Here is a 25648-nt window from a genome sequence, read left to right on the forward strand (position 1 = left end):
TAGCAATTGAGTCAACTTTGCTCATGTGTTCACTACCACCTCTGTTGAACGCTATATAGGGAAAGTTCCCTTGCAGGAGCTTTTATAGTCATGTTATTTAGTCTAGATTTAGTCCTGTACGCTTCAAATTTATATACCGAAAATGTCCATCAAATTCCTTGCCGTGTCGCGCATGACAATCTGCATGCCGTCTTTGCCAGTGCCGACTTCGGCCTTGATCTCTCCATGCACGGTCTTGTTGTTCCACTCCTTCTCCCACTCTATCAGCGTCTTTTGAAACGCCATTTGGTCGTAGTCACCGGGATCCGTGGCGACGAGATAGTCCACAAACATCTGCCAGCGGTGGGCGTAGTAGTCGCCAATGAGACCGGCCCACTGCTTGGAGGCGTAGTCCTCAATCTCGCCGTTGGGGCCCCAGAGCGTGACCTGATTGCGGGCGTTGTACTCGAAAAAGTCGGCAGCGTCGCCGCCGCTCTTCCGCGCCGCCTGGATCCAGGTGGACAGTCGAAAGTGGACATTAGTCTCGAGGACTTGGTCCATGGTCCGCAGAATCGCCTGAAGCCTGCTACCGGCGCACTTGACGCCTTTGATGTTGTTGCTCTTGTACTTTTCAACGAGCTTGTTGTACGTCGCCTCGAACGCGTTGGCGAGTACCTGGCGCGTCCAGTCAGTAAGATCGTAGCTATAAGCTTCGTTGTCAAAGAGCCATCTCGCCTGGCTGCCGGCGTTGAACATGTCGTTCCAGGCGCTGATGAGTGTCTCGGTGTCGTACGTGATCTTGGTGGCGTGGTGGCCGGTTCGGTTGACGAGGCCACTTGTGCTGGGAACAAGCTCAAATATGGACTTTGCGACTGCTGTGACGGAAGAATCCGTGTTGTTATAGACAGTCGACCGGACCTTGTCCCAGGCAGTGTACAGGTCTTTAGGTATCTCTTTTTGATCCGCTCCGTAACGAACCGTCACCCAATCGGAAAAGTACTTGTCGGTTTCGAGTGCTTCCTTACTCCACGCTTGATCAAGGAGAAGATTGTACATGATTTCATTGCCTTCCTGACCCTCCATGGATAAGCCTAAACCGACAATCGACGGGGACTTTTGTACGGCCTCGACAGCATTCCTAGTGACATTCTCAATCTGGCCGTAAAGGCCCATGTTGCCTCCGTAGCCGTGTAGCTGGCACCAGATCCAAGGCTTGCCGTAGAATGAATCTGTGCGCTGCCACTGAGGGGTAGACTCGGCGAAGAGGTCAAGCAGCAACATGTCTTCATTGACGGGGACGCCGTCCAAAAAGGACTTGACACGATCATCAGTCCAGTACGCCTTGTCTGAAGCAAACAACCAGCCTTGCATCACCCACACAGCACTAGGATCAGCGTCCTTGAGCGTCTGCCAGGTGTTGTGACTGACGTTTCTTAGATACCCGAGCTCTCCAGAGGCAGGCTTATTCTCGTTGAACTGATCGAGCGTCCAGAAGCTGGTCACGTTGCCGTAGGCTTCGTTTTGCTTTGTGAGAAACGCCTTTTGCAGCTCGGCAAAGCGCGGGTCATACGGCGTGATGTACTTGTCCGCGGTGAAGCGGCCGGAGAAGCCGCTCCATGTGGGACTCTCGGCCAGGCTGACGTTTGGCCAGACGCGTGTGATGTTTTCAGGGACAAATCCGGGAAAGGCGGGCAGGATTGGCGTCATGCCGAGCTCAACCATGCGCTTGATAATCTTCCTTTGCAGGGCGAATTGGTCATCGATCCAGGCTTGGGGGAGGTCGCCGCCCCATGATCCCTGGATGTTGCCGAAATGCTGCCATGCCAGGAACGCGGGGCCGCTTAGAAAAGAGTTGATTTCCTCTTGGGTGAGACCAATGTCAAGAAACACGTCGGTAAAGATCTTCTCGACGCCTATCCAGGCAAGAGCGAGATTTACGCCGCGGAGGGCCATCCAGTCGAGCTGGAGCTCCCAGTCCTCCCATGACCAGAAAGCGCTGGTATATGAGGTTGTCACTGTAAAGCCGAGTGAGTTTTCGTTCGCGCAAAAGATTGTATGCAAAGACACGAAAAATCCTGCAACGCACCAGTGTTCCAGTGATAGCGGTACGGGACGATGCTGGCGCCCTCGAGCGTCTTGTTCAGGCGCGGAAGCGTCTTGGGAGCCTTGTCAAGCTCGCTTCCGACAAACCACCAGATGTCGACGTGAGCGACATCTGCGAGGTAGCGATGCAGCCTGCGGTGTGGTTTCCAGATTAGCAAATTAAACGCGCCAAGGCCCAGGCAGCATTCCTCCGCCTCATGCGCGCGCTGGCGGTGCAACACTTACCCTTGCAGGACGGCACTGGGGGAGGTGCCCTGGATCTGGATCTTGCCGTTGCTGCCACTGGACACAGTGTAGCGGTCACCGGACGTGGCAGACGTCGCAGCGGCATTGTCTATGCTCACTTGAAAGCTAGCAGCATGGTCTGGCAGCCTGCGCTTGATAAAGGCCGTGACGCCGTCGGTGGAGGTGGTAGTCGATGCAACGGCGGCGGTAATGGCCAATAGCAGCCATGCGTGTTGGAGGAGACGCATGGCGTTTTGGGACTGGAACAAAGACGGGTTTGCAGCCAGGTCAAGCCTCCGCAGATGCCATCGTGAAGAGACAGGAGCAAGGAAAACAAACGTTGACGAGTGCACAGTTAGTAAGTTCAAGACGGGAAGGCTTCCACAAAGAACAGACGAAACGACGCTAGTGGCCGGCAGCCTAGGTACCTATACTGTATACTGTATAAATACAACGGCACCACTCAGCGAATAGGGCACCCCCACGTTGTCTTGTTGGTTATTTAAGCCAATACCGAGCCACGAAAAAAAGGGGGCGAAATTGATTCTTAAGTAGAGTAAGTAATACGATGCTCTACTTGGAACCCAGATCTCGGAGTTGATGCCAGATTTTGCCTCATTTTCATGGCAGCCGACGCTGTCTGCGCGACAAGCAAGACCGCGGTGTGCATAATGCAGGGTACAGTGATGAGGAGTGAGGGCATCGTGAGGATTGTATGATACGCTCTTCTGAAGATTTTGAAGCGCTTGTATCATGCACTTTTATTGCTACCCCCTTAGCACTACTCTATTTATGCATGCTTTGCAGGTAGAGCGTGTGACTAACATGTCGACAGTTTATGGCGCAACGGTCTATTTTGGCATATGACTGACTAGACTACCTGTGAAGATTTGTTCTAGTTAGAGAAGAGGCGCAAGAGGCGCTCTCCTATTTCCGTCTCTGGGCGTCAGATGACATGTAAAGAATGTAAGATGATGCCAAGTCGACAGCGCCCCTCGGCGTAGTTAAAGTGGGATTGCCAGTTATTAGCAGACTAGCAGTGACCCAGCACTAGCAGTATGCAGGGATGTATTTACTTGAAGTTGGCAGCGAGTAATGAGGCCTGGCTACATTGACATCCACGACAGCCTACAAGACGCTGGGCACGAATGAACCGAAACAGATTCTAGATAATTACTTGTAACAAACGTCGGGTTTGACTGCGGCACTGATTGCACCAGTGTTGCACAGTATTGCAGTCCATCACTCAAGTTTGGGCAAACCCTAAAAATGACCAGACACTGGCGCAGGTCGCTTAGTTGACGATGAAACTCGAGCAAGTATGCAACCAGGCGACGCGCTGCCCAAGACGTACCGGACTGGAGGTTCTGAGGCGAGCAAGACAACGTTTGAAGCAAAGCCTGCAGCGGCCGGGCCCGACCTGTTTCCGATGAGCAGAGATGGGGACAAGAATTTGGTGACAAGGAGGAAACAAATCCGCAGCGTCTGAGCGAGTAGCTGCGCCGTCGTCTGTCAGACTGTCACGCTGGAGCGCAGCTAGATGGACGGACGGCACGACGGCTTTGACGGGAGACGGCCCACGGGGGCATAAAAGGGGAGCTGGAAAACGGGGAACTGTGGGAAAAAAGACAAACTTTTGGACATTTCGTGCATCTGACACTCATGGTGAATCGGGTGTAATGCGGCCCCCATCATTATTAGGCAGAGCGTATCGACAGGGTCGGAGGTCGGCAGAGCGGTGTTTGACCGGGAACGGCGGCAAAGAGCAAGTTTGGGGTTGAAGGGGCGGGGAAGTGAAGAAAGAGGCACAAAGGCAAGGGGCAGAATTGACAGTCTGACAACGATGCACTATTTACTTACCAACTCCGTACTTTTATCAGTACATGGTTGCAAAGAGGTCGTCACATCTTTTCATCTCGGGGTCTGTAGTTTTGGGCGGGTATACGTCAGTGGCAGGCTGGCAGCCCACTTTGGGGAGCAGACAGGGGCCTCAGGGGAAATGTTCATACCTGTCTGTGGCGCAGGAGCACTGAACAGAGTTGCGAATGCGACGGAATGCGACGCAGCGAAGGATGCACAAGAGGATAGACAGAGAAGTGCCCGCAAAATCACAACGAAAGAGGCATTCAATGCATCTTGGCAAACGCTCTGAGGCTAGTTCAACTTGATTTATCTCTAAATGATTTTTGAGTTTTACAAGCTGTTGTCTTTCAAGCCTGTTTCTGTCTCCAGTAGGTATTTACCTGGTGATGCAGGCAAAATAAAAGTACCGACGAGTAACTACCTCGCTAGGTAGCCCACCTTGCCACTGTTCCTCCACCAAACGCCTGGGTATAAGCCCACTTTTACAGGCACAACACCATTGAGGACGTCTCGGGGCTTAGGCCGGGTCAGTGCTCATGCTACTACTTCCAGGGCGTAGGTACCTATGTTACCCCCAGGCCGTACCTAAATGCTGTTGAAAGGCTTCTAAAAGGGCTGCTTAAAAGGCTCTTGGAAACACTTTTGGCAGGGCTACTAATATTCATCAACGGTAAAGGCTGCTGATAGGGCAACAGGGCCCCCGAGCAAGAGGTAATTATCGCTCCAGGGAAATCCCCAGTTCCGGGCCTGTTTCTAGCGGCCCCGCCCCCTGCAATAGCCCTTCCGCCCTGCCGTCACCGCTAAATTTGCCCGCACTAGAGCGCTGTCTGGCTGTGCTTTGTTCTCTTTTTCTTTTATTTTTGCTTACTTTTTTCTTCGGCTTTTCGCTTGCTTTGCTTTTTGTCTCTCGCCCTCATCCTGCGTACAATGCGCCATTCTGTTCTGGGGTTCACTCTCGCGCCCCTGCTTCCTACCCATTTGTCCTGCATCTCGTCTTTTTGCCCTCCTTTCCTCGGCCCCCTTCCCTCTTCATCATCGCCACCGGCCGAGGTTGAGTACGGCTTCTTTTTCACCCGTCCAACCTTGGACCACTCATTCGACTCCTGCCTTTTCACGCCTCGCTCATTTTGCTGACATTATTCCTTTAATTTTCACTCTCTTTTTTCTCCGGTCAGCTCTGTGCCTACCATTGTGGCTGTTACCACGCTGCTCTGCTACGCTACGACTCCATTTCATTTGCGCCCACACATGGCCATCGTCTTGATCGACACCTGCGATCTCAGATCATTCTTTCCTTATCACTAGTTGCTTCATCAGCTAGATACCGAACGACTCGCAACCTTTCTCAATCTTCATTCTTGCTGAGATCAAACGAGCTTCCTCACACAACATCAAATCACGCGCAACGCTACGGCTCTGGCAGCCTCCATTTTGTCGCTAACAAACCTCTATCGCAACCTCACGCCAGACAGCTTTCGCTGGTATTCGCCTCCAACCCTCTCCCAGCTTCCGGTCAGCCGATACTCTTCGCGTCTCCCGACGATTATCACTGTGTCATCATTGCACCACCTCCTCGCTCTGCCTTTCGACGGCCAACGTATACCTGCTTACGCTGCCTGTTTCAGCAACTCCCTCGGTAGCCACTCTATCGACACTGTGCGCCCGTTCCCTAGTCTCACCTGGCGCCTGCCGCTTATGTTGACGCTGTTAGATTTCTTTTAACGACTCGCTGTCAAAATTGTGCCCCTGCGACCACAGCCAAGTCGTAATGACCATATAACGGCTCGTGCAAAAGATCAACCCTGTTGCACGACCCCTTCGCCGTTATCCCTGTTCGACCGAACCGTCTTGTCTCGCCATCGCTTCGGCCCAACGACCTCAAAATGCATGAAATTGACGTGGCAATGGCTCGCAGTCTGCGGCCAACTACCTGGGAGGCTATAACCCACGTCTTCGCGAGACATTTGGTCGCCCAAGCCCACAAGCGCGACATTGTTGGTGATGCGCAGCAAAAGGTTGGCGACGTCAAGACGGCCTTTTCTAGCTGGGACAACTGTATGCAGGCTGCTTACTGCAAGTATGTGATGCCCGTCCTACATGCTCACCTGTACTCCTGTTGCTAACCATGAACCCAGGTGGCCCGTCATCGCAATCATAATCATCGGCAGTCTCATCATACTCTCGATTCTCTGGTGCATTGTCCGTTGCGCCTGCTGCGCTAAATCATGCTGTTGCGGCTGCTTCTCATGCCTCAAGTGCTGCGGCAACTGCTGCGGCTGTTGCGATCCTCCTGGTGGCCGCAAACACAAATACCTCGACGAGCCGTATATTCCGCCCCATCACGGCTACCAGCAGCAGGCTCCTATGCAGCCCTCCTTCCACCCGCCTCCTCCTCAGCACCACGAGACGCCGCAGTATGCTACCTTTGATACGTCCAAGAACCAAGACTCCTTGCCACAAATGCCCAGCTGGGAAGGCGCTAGTTCTAAAAAGGTCATGATCGAGGAGCAAGATGACGCTGTCGAAATGAATCAGCTCAAGAAGCCAGCAAATGACCCGCGTACGGGCATTCCCGCTGGCGCTGTCAGCCCCATGACTCCTGCCGACAGCCACGGTCCCTACAATCCGCCCAATCGTGGTCCTCCTAGCCGCGGGCCCGGCGGACCCGGCAGGCCCGGTGGCCCTGGCGGCCCTGGACGAGGCTACATGGCGAATAATATCGCTGCAAGCTCTAGTGGATATGGTAATCGACCCGTCAGTCCCCTCAACGAACCAGGATATGGTAACAACGGCTACAACCAAGTCGGCCTTGGTGGCCCTGGTGGCCCTGGTGGTCATGGTAATAATGGCTATATGAATGCTTATAACCAAGGCCCTGGTCAGAATTACAATTCGCACCACGATTACAACAACGGCCGTGTGCTAGATGGCTATGGCCTGGACCAGCCGTACGACTCGCCTGACGCGAATGCTGGCAGTCATACTGGTGGCCATTCCGGTGCAGCCATGGCCGGCGCAGGATTAGCTGGGGGACTGGCCGGTGCCGCCCTAGCCGCTGGCGCTATTCGCCATCAATCTCCTGCGCCCGGATCACGCAGCTACGGCACACCTCAGCAGCAGCCAGTATCACCGTATACTGATCTCTCTGCCGCGCCCAATTCTTTGAAGTCACCACCAGGTGGTGGCTATGTCGAGATGCCTGACGAGCCCCGGCGCAGGGAGGAGCCCCAAGTCAACGTCCATGCTGCTTTTGCTGAAATGTCTGCCGTGCCCACAACCAAGAGTCCCGTGCATGAGGAGCTCAAGAAGGAGCCGGAGCCTATTGCGTACGAGATGGCTACTGATCAGGTAGCCCCAATCGAGCTCGATGGTGGATATGTTGGACCAATTCAGCCAAACCACACTCAAAGCTCGCCCTATGCAATGAGCGCTGAGCTCGCTGCTCAGCCTGCCACCCGCAGCCCGACTGCCCGAAGTCTGGCGACCCAGACTCACCATGACGCCCCTGAAGTTTATGACCCTCAGCGATCACCACTCGGAGGCGCAGCCGCTAGTGGCGCCGCTGCTGGGCAGTACGGGCAGTATGGCCAATCTGCTCGCCAAGACGGCATGAACACCAGATCGGGTCCCGAGGGCTACGGAATGCGACGTCAGCGTACCGGCGATAACGGAGCGCCCTCTCCCATGGGCCCTCAGCCACCATATGGCATGGATCCTCGCATGAGACAGTCGCCTGGTCCCATGTCTCCCAGATCGCCAGGTCCTCGCAGCTCCCCCGGCCCCGGTGCCGGACCCCGACGCGCACCCGGCTCGCGACCCGACCAACACTTGAACACTTCACCTCTCAACACACCAGCGCCCAACGAAAGCCCGTACAACCGTCCCGGCTTTAACCAGGGCCCTGGTCCCCACCGCGCGTACTCGCCTGCCCCGCGCCAACCGCGCAGTCCCGACCACAATGTGCCGGTCGGCCGGCCCAATGGCCAGACCGCCTTTGCTGAGCCCCAGCCGCAGTCTCCCATTACAAACAATGCCGGGTTTGATTTTACCTCGGGCTTCGCGCGACCGCAGACCAGCAACAGCGAGCGCCGCCAGCCGCAGCAGCAGCAACAAGGCTATCAGGAAAAGCCCCGGCCGTACAATAACCAGGCACAAGGTGGCTGGAACGGGTACTAAATCACAATGCGATTTGCAATGGTTTCATTTCGATGCGTGCCAACAGGAGCGAGCATTTGCAACCGGATAAAAAGTTTTTTTTTTCTCTTCGCGAGTGATGATATTTTCTTCTACCTACCGAATGGGTGTACATTGATCATGGTGGGCACAACCCAAAATTTGCATATACTCCATCTATATATACACTGGCGTTTCTTTCTTGACGGGGATTCCTTCTTTTCCACCTTGATGATACAATTATCTAGTCGTTTTTTTTTGTTGCTTCTTACGTCTTCGCTTCAAACCTCTTCTTCAATTCATAACGAACTCTTCTTCCATATTCAATATTCTTTGGTGTGTCATGTTGATTGTCAAAAAGCCAGTGCTTCGATCTACGGGGCTCGATTTGATTTGGAAAAAACTACATTTGTAGGCGGAAAGTTGCAGAAAATTCACGTTGAGCTTTGCGCGGTAATTGTTTTCCTGTATATTTCGAGCATCTAGAACACGACTGCCCTATCTCACGGCCCTCTCTGAATTTAAGCTTAGAGACCCAAACTCCTGCGTTTATGCCAACCAAAGAGCGTCAACCAAAAAAGCAAATGCTGGGACAAAAGTCATCAAAAACAAGAAAATAATCGCTGTATCCAAATGCTTGCGTATTCCCGAATGTGCCGCTGTATAGAATTGATTCATTCCTTGGGTAATAGATTGGTAGTCACTGGCGTCGACGGCTTGGCGTCAGTCGCTGATGAGCTGCTACCTAAAACGGTACGCGCATCGCCGTCCAGATCTGGGTCGTACTCTTCGTTATTAGTGCTGATCCGGTCCAGATTCCGAGCCCGCGTCGACCTCGTCCTGGGCGAGGCCTTGTCGACGAGCGGCGCCTCATCATCGGCGTCGCCGTCACTGTCAAGACCTTCAGGAGAGTCGTCATTGGGGTGAAGAGGGCGAAAGTGGCCGCGCTCGTCGTCGGTCGAGTCAACCTCGGTGATGGGCTTCTTGATGAAGGAGTCGATAATGTAGTATTGAAGGGCGTTCATGATGAGGGGAAAGATCATCATGACGAAAGCAATCTGCAGCTTCTCATTGCCCTCGGTCCAGCTGAGCGCCCAGTCGCCAACCTTGGATATCCAAGGCATGGTGATGAAGATGATGAGAACGCAAATCTTCATGAGGAACAGGCCGCAAAAGTAAATGACGGACTGCTTGAGCCACCACCATGCGTTGGGCGGGTTGCCATAGTGGCCAGACTGGATTGACTCACGGGGCTTGCCAACAGGCGTAAGGGCAACGATGGCGGTCAGAGCGTGGAGCAGTCCAATGAGGATGGGAATGCCGAGTGTGGTCTAGTCTTTTGTTAGTATGCACGAGGCACAATCTGGAAACGGCGGTCTATACTCACATCAATGCCGAGGTTGAGGAGGTAAAAGGAGCACGGGTTAGGCATGTACGGAGCTGCGGCGGCGGAGGCAGGTGTGCCCCGACCGACGACATTGGTGGCCGTGATGGAGAAGCGCCCACTGGTGAGCATGGACATGAAGATGTTGGCAATGTGAACCAGCACCGATCCAAACACCTGCTTGGATGCGTCAAAGGCCCATATCTTGACGGGCCGCTGCGGGCGCTCTCGCCAGCGCTTGTAAACGAGGGCCAGCAGAGCCAGCCCGCCGAGGGCGGCCTGCACAAGCAGGGCAAAGGAGCCCAGCAGCTGGCACTCGCCGTCGGAGTCGTTGGGGCTGGACGGGGCCGTCGGGGACGGCGAGGCGGCGGTAACGAAGATCATCGAGGCCGTTGTCGTCAGCGTCGGCGTCGTGCTGCTGTGGGATGTGAGGGTGGCGGCGAAGCTAGTTGCGTCGGGATGGTCGACGCCAATGGCGGGTGCTCTGAGAGCATCCATAGTATTTGCCACAGCGAGCGTCGCTATGGAAATCGAGATCTGTCTGGATGTTGACAGCGGCTGGACAAGGGAGGCGGTGATCGACTCTTCCGCTGGCCTGATGGTGTAGCAGGATAGAGATATCTCGCCACGTCGGAGGCTTGGTTTCTGGGGGCTGGTTTCTGTGCAGTCTGAAACAGGGACTGTAAGGGCATGGATTGCAAATGGGAAAGGTTGTCAGATGGTCATGTGTATCGAGGCCGGAAAGATGAAAGTCTGTTGAATGGAAAGAGAAGTGAGAGCGGTTGCAGCAACTGCGTTTGGACGATGGGGTGTCGAGAACCAAAAAGGGCAATAATGATGATGTAGATGATGTGGGATCCGTGTGCAAGGCATCACCGGATCATTGAGGCGTGTGTCGGGCTTAGCGTGGTTGGCGTGGTTGGCGTGCAAGTTTTAGAAGGCCAGCAATGGCTTAGCGCTTCAGGCTGTTGAGGGGGGGGAATGATGGTTGGCTGCTGTCAGCCTGGTCAGTGGTGCAGGCCTAAAGTATTAGGTGTGAGCGTGCAGGCGGTCAGGCAGGCCGTACCGTTACAGCGTCAGAAGAAAAAAGCTGAGAGGTAACCTTCGCCATGTGATTGAATTGACAGATTTTTTCATGTCAGTATAACAATACTATAGGCAGGTGAACAACTTGTAATTATACATACACTCCATGATTAAATCGCCCCTCCCCCAAAACGGCACCCACCTGGGCGCTTCCTCAACGGCCTACCTAGGTACCTCCGCTGCACCCGTCTACAGGCAGCTCCATCGGCTGAATGTAGCTCCAGATTCCGAAGGGGGCCGTCGTGTGCCGGAAAAAAGTCACCATGAGCTGGAACCAGTCGCGCGACCAAGTACCTACTCACTGCCAATCCAGTCATTTTCTGCCCACGAATTGCGCCCGCGCGCCGTTTATTCTTTCGTTGCTGTATTACTAGTTCTCTACGTCTCCGGTTCCCCAATCCTCAGTCTACGCACATGTTTCGCTCCCGGTTAAGAACGTCGGGCCTGGCCCTGGCCCAGAGCCTGCGACCCTCGACGACCTCGACAACTTGCACATTCGTCGCGCCGCTCGCCGCTCGCTCGATCCACCATGTACCAAACCTGACGCACGACTTCTCCAATGGCATTCCTACCCTCATGAGCCCCGGCGGCTTCAGCATTGCCTGGTCAGAATACATGGCGTTTACGGTAGAGAAGCTCAACGCCCTGACAGCAGGTTCGTTTACCCTTCGCTTCCGTCGAATCACGGCTTGCGGCCCTGCGGAATTAAGACTTGGACACCTCGCGAGGCAAGAAAACTGACTATATCTTCCACCCCAGGCACCGAACTCGAGGATAAGGACACCAAGACCATCGCCCTCATGACGGCTCGCGAACCCAACCAGGCGCCCATCTTCAACTACGCCTCCATGGCTCACAACAACCACTTCTACTTCCAGGGCATCGCCCCCGCTCCCGTCGCGATGCCCGAAAAGCTGCGCGTCGACATTGAAGCTTCCTTTTCCTCCGTCGAGACGCTCCGTCGCGAGATGGTCCTTACGGCTTCAGCCATGTTTGGCCCCGGCTTCGTCTGGCTCGTCAAAGCCGGTCCCGGGGCCTATCGTGTCGTCTCGACCTACCTCGCCGGTTCCCCCTACCCGGGCGCCCACTGGCGCGCCCAGTCAACCGACATGAACACCGTCGGCGACCAGGGCAGCGCCCGTTCTTGGTTCCGCACCCAGACGGGCCCGCAACATCGTGGCGGCAACCTTCCCCCCGGCGGCATTGAGCTGCAGCCCCTTCTATGCCTCAACACCTGGGAGCACGCGTGGCTTTTGGATTGGGGTCACGGCGCCGGCGGTCAGGGTGGCAAGGCTGCGTTTGCCGAGGCTTGGTGGGGGATTGTTGACTGGGAACTTGTTTCGAACAGGGCTGGCCTAACGCGCCTTGCCCTCAAGGATGCCCAATAAGCGCAAACTCTGGGCTCAGGATGAGGTGTTTGCGTGTAGTGTACCAAGAAGCAACAATCAGCGATAAAAGGAGAAGGACAAAGTAACACCTGGTGTCTAATTCGGTTCGAGACAAGAAGCTTTCGCCGAGAGATCTAAAGTGTATCTCAAAACTTGTACGATACATGTATACTTCATAGAAGTCATATACCACGACCGTCAAAACACAGCCGCTGTTTGTGCAGAAGTTGTAAGCTCCGCTTGGACATTTGTTGTCTAGTTTATCCATCGGCTGGTCACCTTTTGATGAGCATTACGACTTGTACTGACTTTATGTCAAAGAGAGTGTATTGCTACGGAGAATGCTACCTATCCAACTCCTGCCCATGATTCAGACTTGATAACGAGGGGGCTTCCTCCACGAGGGAGAAGAGCGAACGATTGAAATCTCAAATTGGTATAATAAATTTGGCTTGCGCCCAGGTATTCCCTTCGAAATGTAAAAGCGGAAGATTGAAATGCTAAAAAAAAGAAACGTGACGGGCGTAAATTGTGAGGAAGAAATGACAGAATGGAAGCTCATGGTTTTTTGTGTTGTTTTTTGTTGTCGTTACTGGAGCAGATGGCAGTCGAGGCTTGCTCAGATACTGATGCATGGATGGAAGGAAGACGGAGATGAAATGATTGGGGGCATGAGAACAATAAGAGAGGAGTGCGCAATAAAATAGAAAATAAAAATGAACAAGAGCAGAGGGATCTGTTCAAATCATGTTGCCATTCACGCTAATCTCAAAGCCGTCGCCCTTTTGCTTGAGCGCCTTGGCGAGCATCATCTCGCGCATCCAGTCGATGCGCTCGTCACGGTTCTTGACAGCAAAGTGGTGCGTCTTGCCCGTGCCGTCGACACCTTCACCCGACACACCACTGGCGCTGCTCATGGAACTCTCACGGCGGCGCATGCGGGCGGCATTCTTATCCTGCGGGATCAGCTGAAAGCTAAAGGCGGCCACGGGGTCGCTCTTTTCGCGATTGTGCGAAATGTTGACGGCCTTGAAGGCGGCGCTGAGCTTGGACGTGGACGCGAGGCTGGAGCAGGCAATGGCGTAGTCGTCAATGTCAATGTACTCGAGCGTGCGGTCCACGTCGGCCATGTCCTTGTGCATGTTGAGACGCGTGCCCTTGAGGGTAAAGTAGCCGTCGTGCCACTCGTTGCGCAGGAGACGCGTCTTTCGCTTCTTCATGGGGCCCTGAAACGTCACGCCTCCGTTGGCCGCACCTGCTGCTGCTGCTACTGCGGCGGCAGCGGGCGCGGGGGTGGCCGTGGCCGACCGCGAGCCCCCCCTTAGCAGCGACGTAGTGCTGGCCGCGTCCCGTGCGACGTCGCCGGGCGAAGGGGACGATGACCACGGGTAGATGCCACGAGGGGGCGCCTGGCGCGGCGCCTGTCGCACGGCGGTGCGGGAGCCTGCAGTTGGCGGCGACGATGCGCCCTGCTGCGGAGACGGCGTGCGCGATGCTGAAACGCGGACGGGTCTGTGCTCGTTGACAGCCGGCAGCAAGGGAAACGACGGCCGCCGGCACGAGGCACGAGATTGTGAGCGAGGTGGTGGTGGCTGCGCCGCCGCCGCCGCCGGCACCACGTTGCTGTACCCTGGCGCGGCACGATAGTTCATGTCGGGCGGCACCGACTGCGAGGTGTCCCGCGCGACTGGTCCGAGGGGAACAGCGGTCACTGGGACGTCGAGCTCGGAAAAGGGCGTGCCGAAGCGGTATGGGTTCCTGGGCGTCTCGAGATCGGGAGAGCGAGGGTCGGTCTTGGACATCCTGTAAGGGACGAAATCGTGCGAGTTGCTGCGCTGGTGGTGCGACCGCTGCTGCTGCTGCTGTGGCTGTTGGTGTTCTTGCGGCTGTTGCTGCTGCTTGGTGAGTCGATGCTGCTCTTGCTCCTGCTGTGGCTGCTGCTGCTGCTGCTGCTGCTGCTGCTCCTGGTGCTGCTGCTGCTTAGGTGAGACGACAGACTGCTGCAATGTCGAGATTTGTCGCGGAGCGTTTGAGGAACGTTGTGCTTGAACATTGGGAGGAATGGAAAGCTTGGGAAGGCGGCGTAGGCCTTGATGAGGTGCCTGCGCAGCTGGTGCGAGCTCAAAAGGAGGGGTCGGCGGCACCTCGTTGAGGGACACGTCCTTTGTGTGCTGAAAGTTGAGAAACTGTCGCACATTCTCCTGCGGATCCCGTTTCTGCACGTTGCGCAGAGACGCCTCTTGCAGGTACTGCAGTGGCGGCATGCCGCCCGTGCCCAGAATGTCCGACGACGCGACGAGCGACGGCGTCGCGTCCGAGAACGGGCGCAGGTCCTCGTTGGGGTCGAGGGCCCTGGCAGTCGCGGGGTTGCCCACGTCGCCGTAGATGAGGACCTTGCCGGCGGCGTCCTTCAAGTCGACGTGCGGGTTCAGGCGCTTGAAGTTCTCCAGCACGCGCTGCTGCTTCTTCCACGTCGAGCACGACTCGCCCTTGGCGCAGCGGTGCGGCTTGGGAATGACCTGCTCGATGCCGATAATGGACACGGACTCGTACGGCATGATGCTGTCGCCGCCGACCTCGGGGCTTCGTCGCTGCCGGCGGCTGCCGGCGCGGCGTCTGGGCGCGGGCTGTTCTTCCTTGCGGGCTTCCTTGCGCACTTCTCGGCTCGGGCGATCCTCGATTGGCGTCGCGGGTCGTGATTCTTTGTCTTGGTGCTGACTATCGCGGAGATGCTGGATCTGAGTCCAGACATTGGTGCGGATGCCAAAGGAGGGAATGTCGAGCTCGCGCAAGTCCTCAAACTTGAGCGTGATGAGAATTGGGCCGTTGATGTCGTTTTCGATGAAGCGGTCAGCCATGGAAACATCAATGCCAGCATTGAGCATGGACTGCGCAACCATCTCTGGGGTCCACGAGACGAGGTTAGACGCGTCGAGCTTCTCCCGTGTATATTGGAACGGCCCGGGCAGTGGGAGAGGCGGATGCACCGTAATTTCTCCGCACCCGCGCGGCTTGGGCGTAATGGGCGACATGCCCAGGATGAGGGGTTCGTCGGGAACATGGTAAAAGTGGTGGCTGTAATCAGATGACGGATGGAACAGGTGAGGACCACTCGGGCCTTCGATTTGCTTTGGCGATTGCTCATGGCGGCTAGATCTCGGCGTCACTGCCTCGTCAAACGAGTCAAGCGTCGTTTGTCCCGACTTGCGTCGCATCAGTTAAGAGTCCGTCCCGGTCCGGTGTGCGCGGTAGATACTCACAGATTGGAAACTGCCGCGAGGCGAGCTGTCTTCAGCGTCGGTCAAGACTGTCTCTTCTTCATCCCAGTCAGTATCAACAAACTCTGTGGCGACAGACGTTGGTCTGTAGTGCTGCGAGTCATTGATGAGGTTGAAGAAGGTGTCGTTGGGCGCAGGCTTTTGACGCATTTCCGAATATGTCCGCCCAGGGCCGGACCGGAATCGTGCAAATTCCTATGAGAAGCATTAGCAAAGCGAGGCACAGATATCGGCAGTCATATCTCTGATCTTGACTTGCCATTTTCTTTTGGTTTGAGGGCTCGAGTTAGTTAGTACTGGGAATCAGTATCTGGCATCAACCGGGACACCACAAGCCCAGAACAGACTATTAGAAAGATGGGCTTATGCGAGAGTTTTGGTGCTGTTGCCAGCGAAATCTAGGCTTATAAGCCGATTATAGTAGAACAAGCTGCCGTGAGACACGAGTGTAGTAACATCTAAGGAAATAACAGAATCTCGTGAGAGACGTATACGCTTTGCAAAAATCCGAGAAGGAGGGTCAAGATAGATGCCGCGCGAGTGGCCCACGTAGCGTTATGTATTCGAAGCCCGCAGACATAGTCGGAGTATCAACGGTGACGGCTGTCTCGAAGCGCCAGAGAAAACGTTGGGGCGTGTGGACGACGAGGAGTAGGAGGAGGAGGAGGTGTAGCAGCGAGTGACGGACTGCGACGGCCTACATGCTGCAGCGCGAGTCCCCTTGTGTGAACCAGAATAGAACAAGTGACAAGCCAGCAAGCAGCCAGTAGCCAGTATAGACGCAACCAACCCAAGGCGCCACGCCCTTTTGGCGGTCGAGGAGGGGGAGTGTCCGTCCATGCACCCGGGGGGGGGGGGGGGGGGGTGTCCTAGAAGCCTGCACGGCACATTCACGAACCAAGGTGTTCCAGTGAGTACAGTAGTCACAGCGCCACAAGACAGGCAGTCAAGAGCACGAGAGGACGTATCAGTAAAAAAACCAGAGGGGTCCCTTGGTCCCTTGGTGATACCAGTACGAGGTCTTTTTGAACAGGCCCCAGCAGCATCGCGAGCTTATTGGCGCAAAAGCGGTATGCTGGCGCTGGTGCGGCCCAGGGTACGGCGCGAAAAGAGGCATCGCAATTGGACAATGAATAAAGGTCCTGCAGGCTGGTGGCAGCGGGCCAGACCACCCAAAGTTCTGTTCTGTGCCATGCCAAATAGGATCCCTGACCCAAGTTTCCCAACTAAAAAGGGCCGGATGAGCTATATGGACTGCTTCATGCATGAAGAAAGCTGGGCGAGCCAACGATGTGCATGTTGGATGCTACTCACGATTCGCTGAATAGTACTCATCAAGAGCCAGGGGGGGGTACACTCAGTATTCAGTACCACTTGGTTTCGAACAAGACATTGTCTGCAAACTACTAGTCACCAGTAGCCATTTGTTGGCCCTTGTAATCCGTGGTAGGTTCGGAGTAGGTTCGGATTGCCTAAAAGAGGTCCACCAGATAGTGATTGTTCCTTCTCTTTTGCTGTAAGCGCTGAGTTTCCGAGAAGTTACGGATTAGTCTGTCCCAGTTATACCCTGCAATTTATGCGATGCAACACCATCCTTTCCAACGGCATTCCGCTCCTCGCCGACCGCCCTATTCCCCCGCCTCTTGACTTTTTTCGTTTTCCCCCCGGCAACTGCCCTCTTATTTTTCTTTTGCTATTCGTCATTAATCTATTCTGCAATGCCTGCAGGCTGCAGCCACCTAGATGGCTGCTGGGTCAAGCCATTGTTGCATTAGACTAGGCGAGGGAGAGGAGCCATGCAAAGCTACAGTCCACCGCCAATACCACCGCCCACTCACACACACAATGTTGAATGGATGGTGTCGGTGTTATCAGGTTCGCGAGGGCCCTGCGCGGCCGCCCTAAAGAGCTCGCATGCAAAACTGCCGTGTGACCGGTCGACATGAGGCTCTACATAGAATCGCTCCAAGGTTTGTGTAAGACCACATTGTCATCCGTAAATCACCAGTATATATAGAAGCTAGCGGTCGGAAACGTGCGCGCAACGAGATATGCCAAAATCTATGCTTTTTGACTTTTTTTTGTTTTTGCGAAACAGATAAAAAGCCCGATTCAAAAGGCTATTTTCCAGCCTTTCCCGCTCCCCCTCTCCACCCTGTGCCGTGAGTCACGGCACTTGCAAGAAACAAAGACACCCATCCGAGACCCATCTTCCATTTCGTGAAGGGAAGGACTAGCGGGAATGGGCTCCGACGTTGACACCGAGAGAGCAATTGGGGGGCGAAGGATGGAAGAGGGGGGGGGGAATGGGAATGGCAGGTGTCACCAAGCATTCAGCAGGAGGACATCTCGCAGCGATCGAGGAGGCACAACATTTACCTGTGTTGCACCGCAGAAGTTCCTTGTGCATGGCAATATTTAGCGAATGTGCAGCTAACATGGATGAATATTACTTGGCGCGCCGCCGCCTCTGCTTTGGGAAGAGGAGGGAGCTGCAGCGACCGAAGAGCATATAGGCAATACCAATTAGGCCATCAAGGCGGACGAGGTACTCTGCTTCCGCAGCAATGGCAACTAAATAAAATCAAGTATCGCAGTTGCAGCCCTTCTATCACGCTAGTTACGTGGATCATTTGCACTGAGCATCTGTATACTTGGTAAGACTACGGATTAGATTCTCTGGTATTCCTGCATAGTGGGTATGGCAACTGAGGTGTAAGCCCCCTGCACACAAAGGATTGAGCGAGATGGAATCCCAGACTCGATTGATCAGCAGATACGGAGAACTCATGTGTAAGTTAACCTTTTCCATCCCGCCACCGAGTCAGTCTCTGTCTAAGATGTAAGTCTGACAATCGGTTCAACGGTTGCCACATTGCAAATCTGACAGAAAGCAATTTCTGGGTGTACTGGTAAAAGGCCAACAAACTTTTTTCTAGCCACGCATTGTGCGTCTTTTCCTTTCCCGTTCTGCAGAGTGACCCCGGGTTCAGCTTCTGGCGATCCTTGCAGCTGTTTTACACATGACTTACACAGCAAGCCTCATGGGCAACCCCAGTCCCTCAAGGTCCCACGTTTGCGCCACAACCTTTTCCGCCGTTCCAAACGACACAAGTAGAATGTGAGAGAGAATGCTCCGTACACTGTTGAGATCCATCTCCTCCGGATCCGTACTCTCGTTTGAGGATTTGGCGAGATCAAGTGGCGTGTGCCCCGTAATCCGATCTCTACAATCTATTCGCATCCGCGACATGCGTGTAGTTTGCTCAGATTCTACAACAAGTCTCAGTCTCGATTCCAGCCCCCAAAGATGTATAAAAAAAAACGAGTGTCCAAGAATTGTCGCAAAAGAGCTGTAGAAAATGGACCTTTTCGTCCTTCCCCTGTCATGAGAGCGGGAGAGACAAAGTGCAGACGGATGATGGTGGCATAAAAGTGGGGGAGGGGTGCCGTCAAGCCACAGAAGGCAGGGGTCAGAAAGCTTTCATAGTGGCACTGTGCTACACTGTGTCGCACCATGCCTCACTGTGCCCTTCTGCCTCTCTTCCTCGTTGATTACCAGACGCAATCAATTAAGCAGCCACGGGAGAAAAGTGCGCCGAATCCTCCATGGCATTTACAAGAACATGGCCACCAGCCGAGCAAACAACCCACTCCTCCATCATCGTTCCCCTTGCTGAGGAGGCTAGCAGGCAGGCCCTGGACCATGTTGACTTTCCTGCTGCAGTTTCCCGGCTCTTCCTATGCGGTACGAGATAGTCCTCGCTCTCTACAGAGTAGCCGCGCAATTGCTAGCCTCTATCTCTACTCTTTCTGACTTGGAAAATTACAGTATCCATCTCTGAACTTACCTCGGACTGGGTATTCCTCTGACATGACAACATGACATCCAGGATCGCAGCGTAGCAACCTCGACTTACGCCGGTCTTACTACGGTATATACACGGCCTGCAAGCCAGCCTGCTATTTTTCACTTTTTGACCATCACTCGGCATCTGCGGGTAGACATGCATGCGTCTGTCAGAACCAGGGGGCGGCATGACACCACAAAGCCAGGGTTTGTTGCCCAGGGTCAAGTGATGCCCAAGCAATCAAGCTACCAAATTTCCATCATGCCCAATCGATGAGCAGCAGTGAGCCTGCTCCTTGCCATTGGCGAGCTTGGCCAGCCACGCTTTCAACCGCTAGTTGCAAGCCACGCCGGCCGCCGCCATCCTGCATGGGACAGATTGCCGGGCTTTGCAGAGGAAACGGCGAAGAAAGAGCAGATTTACAGTGGAGTCCAGCATGGAGAAAAGCCATGCCGCTCGCTTGTGGCTGTCTTTTGTGCTGTCGACCTTGCACCATTCTATGCGAAGCGAAGGGCACACATCCACATCAGTTATTCTGATTGCAATCCCTGTAATAATGCCCAGTGGCCCCAGTCTCGGAAATCAACGTCGTTGATTGATCATTGCAAGCCCCCCATTTTCTATTGCGGCGCAGAGAGGCACACACACATCAACAGCAACGCTAAACGGTGTCGGCCCATCCATTTCTGTATGTCGAGGCCGGATTAGAAAGACTTGCAGATCCTCACCGACTCATTCAGAACAGCAATTGCGGCGCCCTAGTTCAGCCTAGCAGCGTGTCTCGTGATAGCTTGCAGCAGCCCTTTCACCCACTACGCTGTGGGTTTCGGAACACATCTCTTTGCCAAAACTTGGCGCAGCATGGCCCGCAGCTCAAAGAAGATGCCTTGATGATGAATACGGCAGCAAATTAAGTGCTGTGCAACCCGGGACGGAACAGCGACAGCCTTTGCCACGGATCAAGCTGCGAACAAGCACCTCCGGAGCTAGCTCCATCAATAACAGTTTCCTAGGATTTCCACGGCCGGCCCTTTTTTTTATTATTATTTAGAGTGCGTCGGAACTGCTAGTGGTCTTCCGCCGTGATGCGATAAGCTACAGAAACCATCACCCGGCTAGGCAAAACACTTCCCCGCCCCGTCACAGCGCTCACGGCCTGCCCCACGAACCGAGCTGGACCCTGGCAGCTTGGCAGCTTTTGATATTCTCATCCTGATCCAAGGCTGTACGGCCCGCAGCTTGCTCCGAGACAACCAGCAAAAGGAACCCTTGCCATGTACACCTACTGGTAGAAATGCGACCGGGAGACGAGACCGAGAGAAAAAACGACCGGCCGACGCAGCCTCGTTACTCCGTACTAAATGTTACGATGCTACCACACCAGTAACACAGTTCTCAAAAAACCGCGGCCCGGTGTACATCCGGGATACTGTACCTGGTTCGGACAGCAAAAAGTTCCACTACACCATCTTGTCGAGCAGATTGCAACTTTGTTACGGCGCATTGACAACGGAACACCCGGTGCGCAGAAGCTCGACCACCAAAACATGGCCTGCCGGAACGATGCTGCGTGCGATGCTACGGTGCATGGTGAAGACGATTATTGAATTAAGACTGCAGCACTTGTCACACTGGTCGCACCTCAAGCACGGCGACAGCCTGATCATGTGACTGTATCTGCGACCACAACAACGTTACTCGATACCGCATCACAATTATTGGACGTGAATTGTACTACACGGCAACGGCCGCCATATTTCCGGCGTGAATGGGAGTAACTGAGTCTGCAGGCGGCTGCCTTCCCCTGCTGCTGCCCACGTGGATGAAAAGTTTGAGTTCGTCTCCCCTCGTAGCGTCGCATACGGAGCCACTACTTACACTGCAGAATTTGTTTTCGAGTATTGGTGGCGTTATGGACTTGCTACTAATAATCAACGTGCACTTGGCGCAATACAACTCTAACTAGTACTAATCTAGGCGCACGGGCAAAGCGTGAAGAGGGTTGGAGGGGGCGGTCGAGCAATTATGCTCCCATATGGTGACACTTACACATACTGCACCACTGCACCACAACGGATGTGGAGAGAATGGAGTCGGAACTTGGGTCGCACTGCACTCACTACTGCGCTCGTTCGATCGCTTGTTCGGCGTGGGCCACTTTTAGGGAAAAAGATATCGGAAAAGGTCCCCCGCCGCATAACCATCAAGGCATGAATCTACAAATTAGAAGCCGGCCGCTTTTTCTATGCAATGTAGGGATAGAGGGGCCTCTCATCAATGCCACGAGCGGATATGTTTATTTCAAGAACCTACCAGCCCCGCCTCAAGAGTGGCTTTATTTCGCGCAGACCCCTCCCTCGCTCGGAAAAAGACAAAGGGGACCATTACAATCGAAAAGAAAAGGAAGGCAGTACGGAATATAACGCCGTGAGATTGCGTTGCGTTGCACAAAGAGCTAACGGGAAGGGCGAGGAGACGCAAATTGAGGAATGTGACATGTCTTCATCTGGTCTTCCATGTGGACGCCAAGTCAACCTACAGAACAAGATCTCGACGGGAATCACTTGCATAATAGAGTTTCAACGGTGCCGGAGGCGGGCCAAGCCACTCGTGGCACCAGAGAAGGAGCAAGGGCGGAGAAAGAAGAAGATGGTGCGAGCCATGTGACGAGTCAGGATACACGCTGAAGAAAGAAGTGCAATTCCTTTCTTTTTTTTTTTCCTTTCTTTTTTCTTCATGGCTTGACGGGCTGAGAAACGCGGCTTCTTGGAAGGGGCAGCAGGGGAACAGAGCTGAAGCGAGTCTCCCCAGCTCCCTGCTATAGCACTCGAAAGATGGTGTGAATGGACCGCAGCCACAGCAGTTTATTATTCTAACTAAAGTTAGCCCGTTTCAACAAGGAAGTGGCGTAAGGAAAATGGAGGGACCCGGCGGCTGCTAGAGGCTGCATGCTTTTCGTGGAGGCAACCCCGTTGTTATCGATGGGCCAAGTAATCTATCACTTTTGCTTTTTTTTTTCCCTCGCATGGCTGTCGTTGTAATGCTTGGCGTTTCTTTTTTTCCCAGTCGATCAACCGCAATGAAGCATACCATACGAGTATGGACTGCCAATGTCGGCGTGCCTGTTTGTGCGGCTCTTTCTAGACCGGTCGATAAACCAACTATACGAGGATGACACACACAAGCTATCCTGTCGATCATGCAAGTCACCTTGCATAGTGGAGGTGCGAGCACAGACGATTTCTTGCCATGAAGTGAGAAGCGAAAAATGCTTGGTCCAGTGCAGGGTAGGCAAAGACGGTGAGGGATCGACTGGGGCTGGGAAATTGTAGTCCGCTGTGTGCACCGGAGGCGGCGGTAAGCCACGCGTGGTGGCGCACACTCAGCCGATACGAATATGATGCTACAAGGCCACGAGCAAGTGTTGGGGAAATCAACGCTGTCGGGTGAAGGCAGGTACGGTTTGCAAGTTTGCCCCGGAAGCACGCACAGGATGCAATCGTTGGGATGGTCAACCAAGTTTTGGGACTAGCAAATGTGACCCCCAACGCGCAGCAAGGTCCGATGCCGGGTGCCTGAATCAACAGAAGACAGGAACTCGATCTACAGGGCCTGCAGTGTTACGTGAACTCACAGCACTACCTGTGTCAGGCTGAATAACGCACGCCTCACTGAAGCATAGCGAGCTCAGAAAAGTGGTTACTGAGTAATAACAAGACGCTACGGAGTAGTGGATCCGGCAATGAGTTAGCGAAGGCGAGCTAAATAGAGGGACAGAGAAAAGCACCGCTTGACTTGCCGAGAGACTGATGAGTGTTGGTGGTGAAGGGGAGACTGTGCGACTGTGACAAAGGATGGCAGCGTGAGGGGTACATGGAATGGATGGAGAGCTAGTATTTAGTCCAGAAAAATGAAGAGTAGCGACATAAATTAAAAATAGAATGGCTGCGACTTGTACGCGCTGTACTCGGCTCAGCAGTGGGTAATATGGTGTTTGTCCAAGCGCACGGGATTGCGCGCGGGAGTAGAGAGGGGGGACATGACCAGTAGTGAAGTGCAAGTGTGATAAAATTAGCCCAAAATAGATACTTTCGACAAGCCAAACACTTGTACATACTGCGGGGATGAGGAGGATGAGGATGGGCAGGGGTCCATTTGGAGAGATGGAGAGGGAAATAGTGGACAACCGGTAGATTGGGGGTCTGTGCATAAGAGTTGGAAGGAATAAGGACGGGTGATGAAATGCCTAGTAGGTTTCAAAGTTGGTCAAGCTCTTTTTACTCGGGATGCACAGGACTCATGGACATGGATAATTGACTATTGCGATGAGATGATATGGTGAGCTGATGTTGGGGATATGTGATGGAGGCCTGCGGTGTCGGCGCGCAATCCGGTAAAAAGGTACAAGCCACTCAGTGTGATGAGTTGTGATGACTGATGTATTCTTGAGGCAAGTGTAACATGGAAAAGTGTGGTCCTCGTACAAGAAGATATTTGCCTGAAAGGGCATGGGCGACGGAGATGAAGCGATGAGCAAAGATGGAGCAGGGTGTAAGCTATGAACGAATTGGGAATAGAGGTGCAAGCAATATGAAAAAGCACCATGCCACAGCCAACGAACAAATCAGACTAGTTGCATTTACTTGAGTTTTGTCCGCCAGTGGTTTGTGTGCTGACTAACTGAATGAATGAATGAATGAATGAGAGAGCGCTGTTGAGGAGGTTAGATGGGCAGTACCTACCTACTGCTATTCAGACGTTGACAAGCCTCTTCAACGCTACACTCACGCACCTAAAAACCTTTTACCCCGCTACTGCCGGCAGACACAGTAACCGATGAATGCAGTAAAAAAAAAAGAGAGAGAGAGATATGTGAGGGTGTGCAGACCCCTGTTTCTCGTAGAGCCATTGGTCAACCAACCCAGCGCCATCCAAGGACAAGATACGCTAGCCTTGCTCCCCCCCGTTTACCCCCCCCTAGACTAGCACCATGCGAGCGATAGCCAATCTAGATCGTCAGCAGGCCTCTGGTCGACGACGCCAAGGCAAGAAGCCCCTGCCTGCTTTGGCAAGCGCAATTCGGTTGGTCCCGCCCCGCGCGGCCAGGGGGGGTGGTGAGAGCGAATCATATCAAGGAAAAAGAAAAAGGCTCCGGGAAGGATGATGATGATAGTTAACAAGAAAAAAAAAAAAGAGACCCACAGCACCATGCTGCAGCCTGCAGCTCAACCGTCTTGTCACACTGACATGGATCATGTTGGGGCCAATGGCATGATACAAATGCATATTCTGTCAACATTTTTGTTTGATTCAATTTAATTCTTTTTTTTTTGGTTGACATGGGAGTTACCAGCCGCTTTTTTTTATTCTTCTTCATCAGTGAATACCGGTTTGGAAACGCCATAATTTAAAGAAGAAGTTTGGACCGAGCAAAAGACAAGGCCGAGAGAAAGATTTATCCACACCCATCATCCTCCCCACCGAGTCCAATCGGGGACCTAACCATCACGCACACAAAGAAAGGGTCGGGCAGGTGGCAGTCAAGAATCAAACCATTTCGTTCACTGTTTCTGCTTATTAACACAATTTGAGTTTACCCCTCCTCGTGGCCTCCTCCCCCTCTCCGCTTTTCTCTTCCCGCTGCGGATATGCCCACAAGTTATCTTTCTACCAGTTGCTCATTGTACTTATTGTACTCATTGTGCTCATTGTGAATAAGTTCCCGCGTAGCACAAAGGAGGGCCCATTGACGCGAGCCATTACTTGCATTTTCTGTGATACACCTTTTAGTCTTCCCTTCCTTCCATTTTTGCATCATCGAAAGTGCTATACGAGCTAATTGCCGCTGATTTTAGGTTCTTTTGCAGCTTGAGGCGTCGTAGTGTGCATGTGCCAGGTCATTCTCGCTAGCTAGCCATTGGCGTCGGCCTTTTTTTTTCTTTTTGTTTTCCTTTTTTTTTTTATAAATCTTGTTATTAATCTTGTTATTAATTATGAACCCCTGTAAAGACCGAGGACGGGTGACCATCAGATAATACCAGTACATAGATACTGATAATACGTACTGGCAACTGGTACACACGGCAACTAGTGCAAGACTCTTCGGCTAGGGTTTCCTTTGATTCCCATGCTCGAATTGCGCAATCGGCTCACTCGCTCGTTTTTTGCTTTCAACACCCCCTCACTCTCTCCCTCCCGGCCCATTTGCAGCCCCCAAAAAAGAATCCTGCCTGGGTCTGGCTTCCTGCATTTGTCTTTGCCTGAGCTCTTTTTTTTTCCCCGTCGTCTTTTAGCCAGCGACGGCATCTGCTGGTCTGG

At 53.7% G+C, this 25648-nt stretch overlaps 5 protein-coding genes across 5 annotated transcripts; 2 read left to right on the forward strand and 3 right to left on the reverse strand.

Annotated features, from left to right (window-relative positions):
* Positions 1-129: 129 nt before the first annotated feature.
* BBA_04314 (alpha-N-acetylglucosaminidase, putative) lies at positions 130-2555 on the reverse strand (the record flags this gene model as incomplete). The annotated part of the gene is made up of 3 exons (XM_008599411.1): positions 130-1994; positions 2066-2214; positions 2308-2555. The coding sequence occupies 3 exons, from the start codon at positions 2553-2555 to the stop codon at positions 130-132; spliced, it is 2262 nt and encodes a 753-aa protein (XP_008597633.1).
* A 3498-nt stretch (positions 2556-6053) lies between these two features.
* BBA_04315 (fibroin-3 related protein) lies at positions 6054-8346 on the forward strand (the record flags this gene model as incomplete). The annotated part of the gene is made up of 2 exons (XM_008599412.1): positions 6054-6247; positions 6306-8346. The coding sequence occupies 2 exons, from the start codon at positions 6054-6056 to the stop codon at positions 8344-8346; spliced, it is 2235 nt and encodes a 744-aa protein (XP_008597634.1).
* A 671-nt stretch (positions 8347-9017) lies between these two features.
* On the reverse strand, positions 9018-10921 carry BBA_04316 (vacuolar membrane protein; the record flags this gene model as incomplete). The annotated part of the gene is made up of 3 exons (XM_008599413.1): positions 9018-9674; positions 9731-10395; positions 10915-10921. The coding sequence occupies 3 exons, from the start codon at positions 10919-10921 to the stop codon at positions 9018-9020; spliced, it is 1329 nt and encodes a 442-aa protein (XP_008597635.1).
* A 306-nt stretch (positions 10922-11227) lies between these two features.
* On the forward strand, positions 11228-12201 carry BBA_04317 (superoxide dismutase; the record flags this gene model as incomplete). Its single annotated transcript, XM_008599414.1, has 2 exons — positions 11228-11468; positions 11573-12201. 2 exons carry the CDS (start codon positions 11228-11230, stop codon positions 12199-12201), a joined length of 870 nt encoding a protein of 289 aa, XP_008597636.1.
* A 740-nt stretch (positions 12202-12941) lies between these two features.
* On the reverse strand, positions 12942-15629 carry BBA_04318 (PH domain-containing protein; the record flags this gene model as incomplete). Its single annotated transcript, XM_008599415.1, has 2 exons — positions 12942-15404; positions 15462-15629. 2 exons carry the CDS (start codon positions 15627-15629, stop codon positions 12942-12944), a joined length of 2631 nt encoding a protein of 876 aa, XP_008597637.1.
* Positions 15630-25648: the final 10019 nt, after the last annotated feature.

This window comes from Beauveria bassiana (assembly GCF_000280675.1).
Source record: "Beauveria bassiana ARSEF 2860 unplaced genomic scaffold BBA_S00009, whole genome shotgun sequence".
In the NCBI taxonomy this organism is placed as follows: domain Eukaryota; kingdom Fungi; phylum Ascomycota; class Sordariomycetes; order Hypocreales; family Cordycipitaceae; genus Beauveria; species Beauveria bassiana.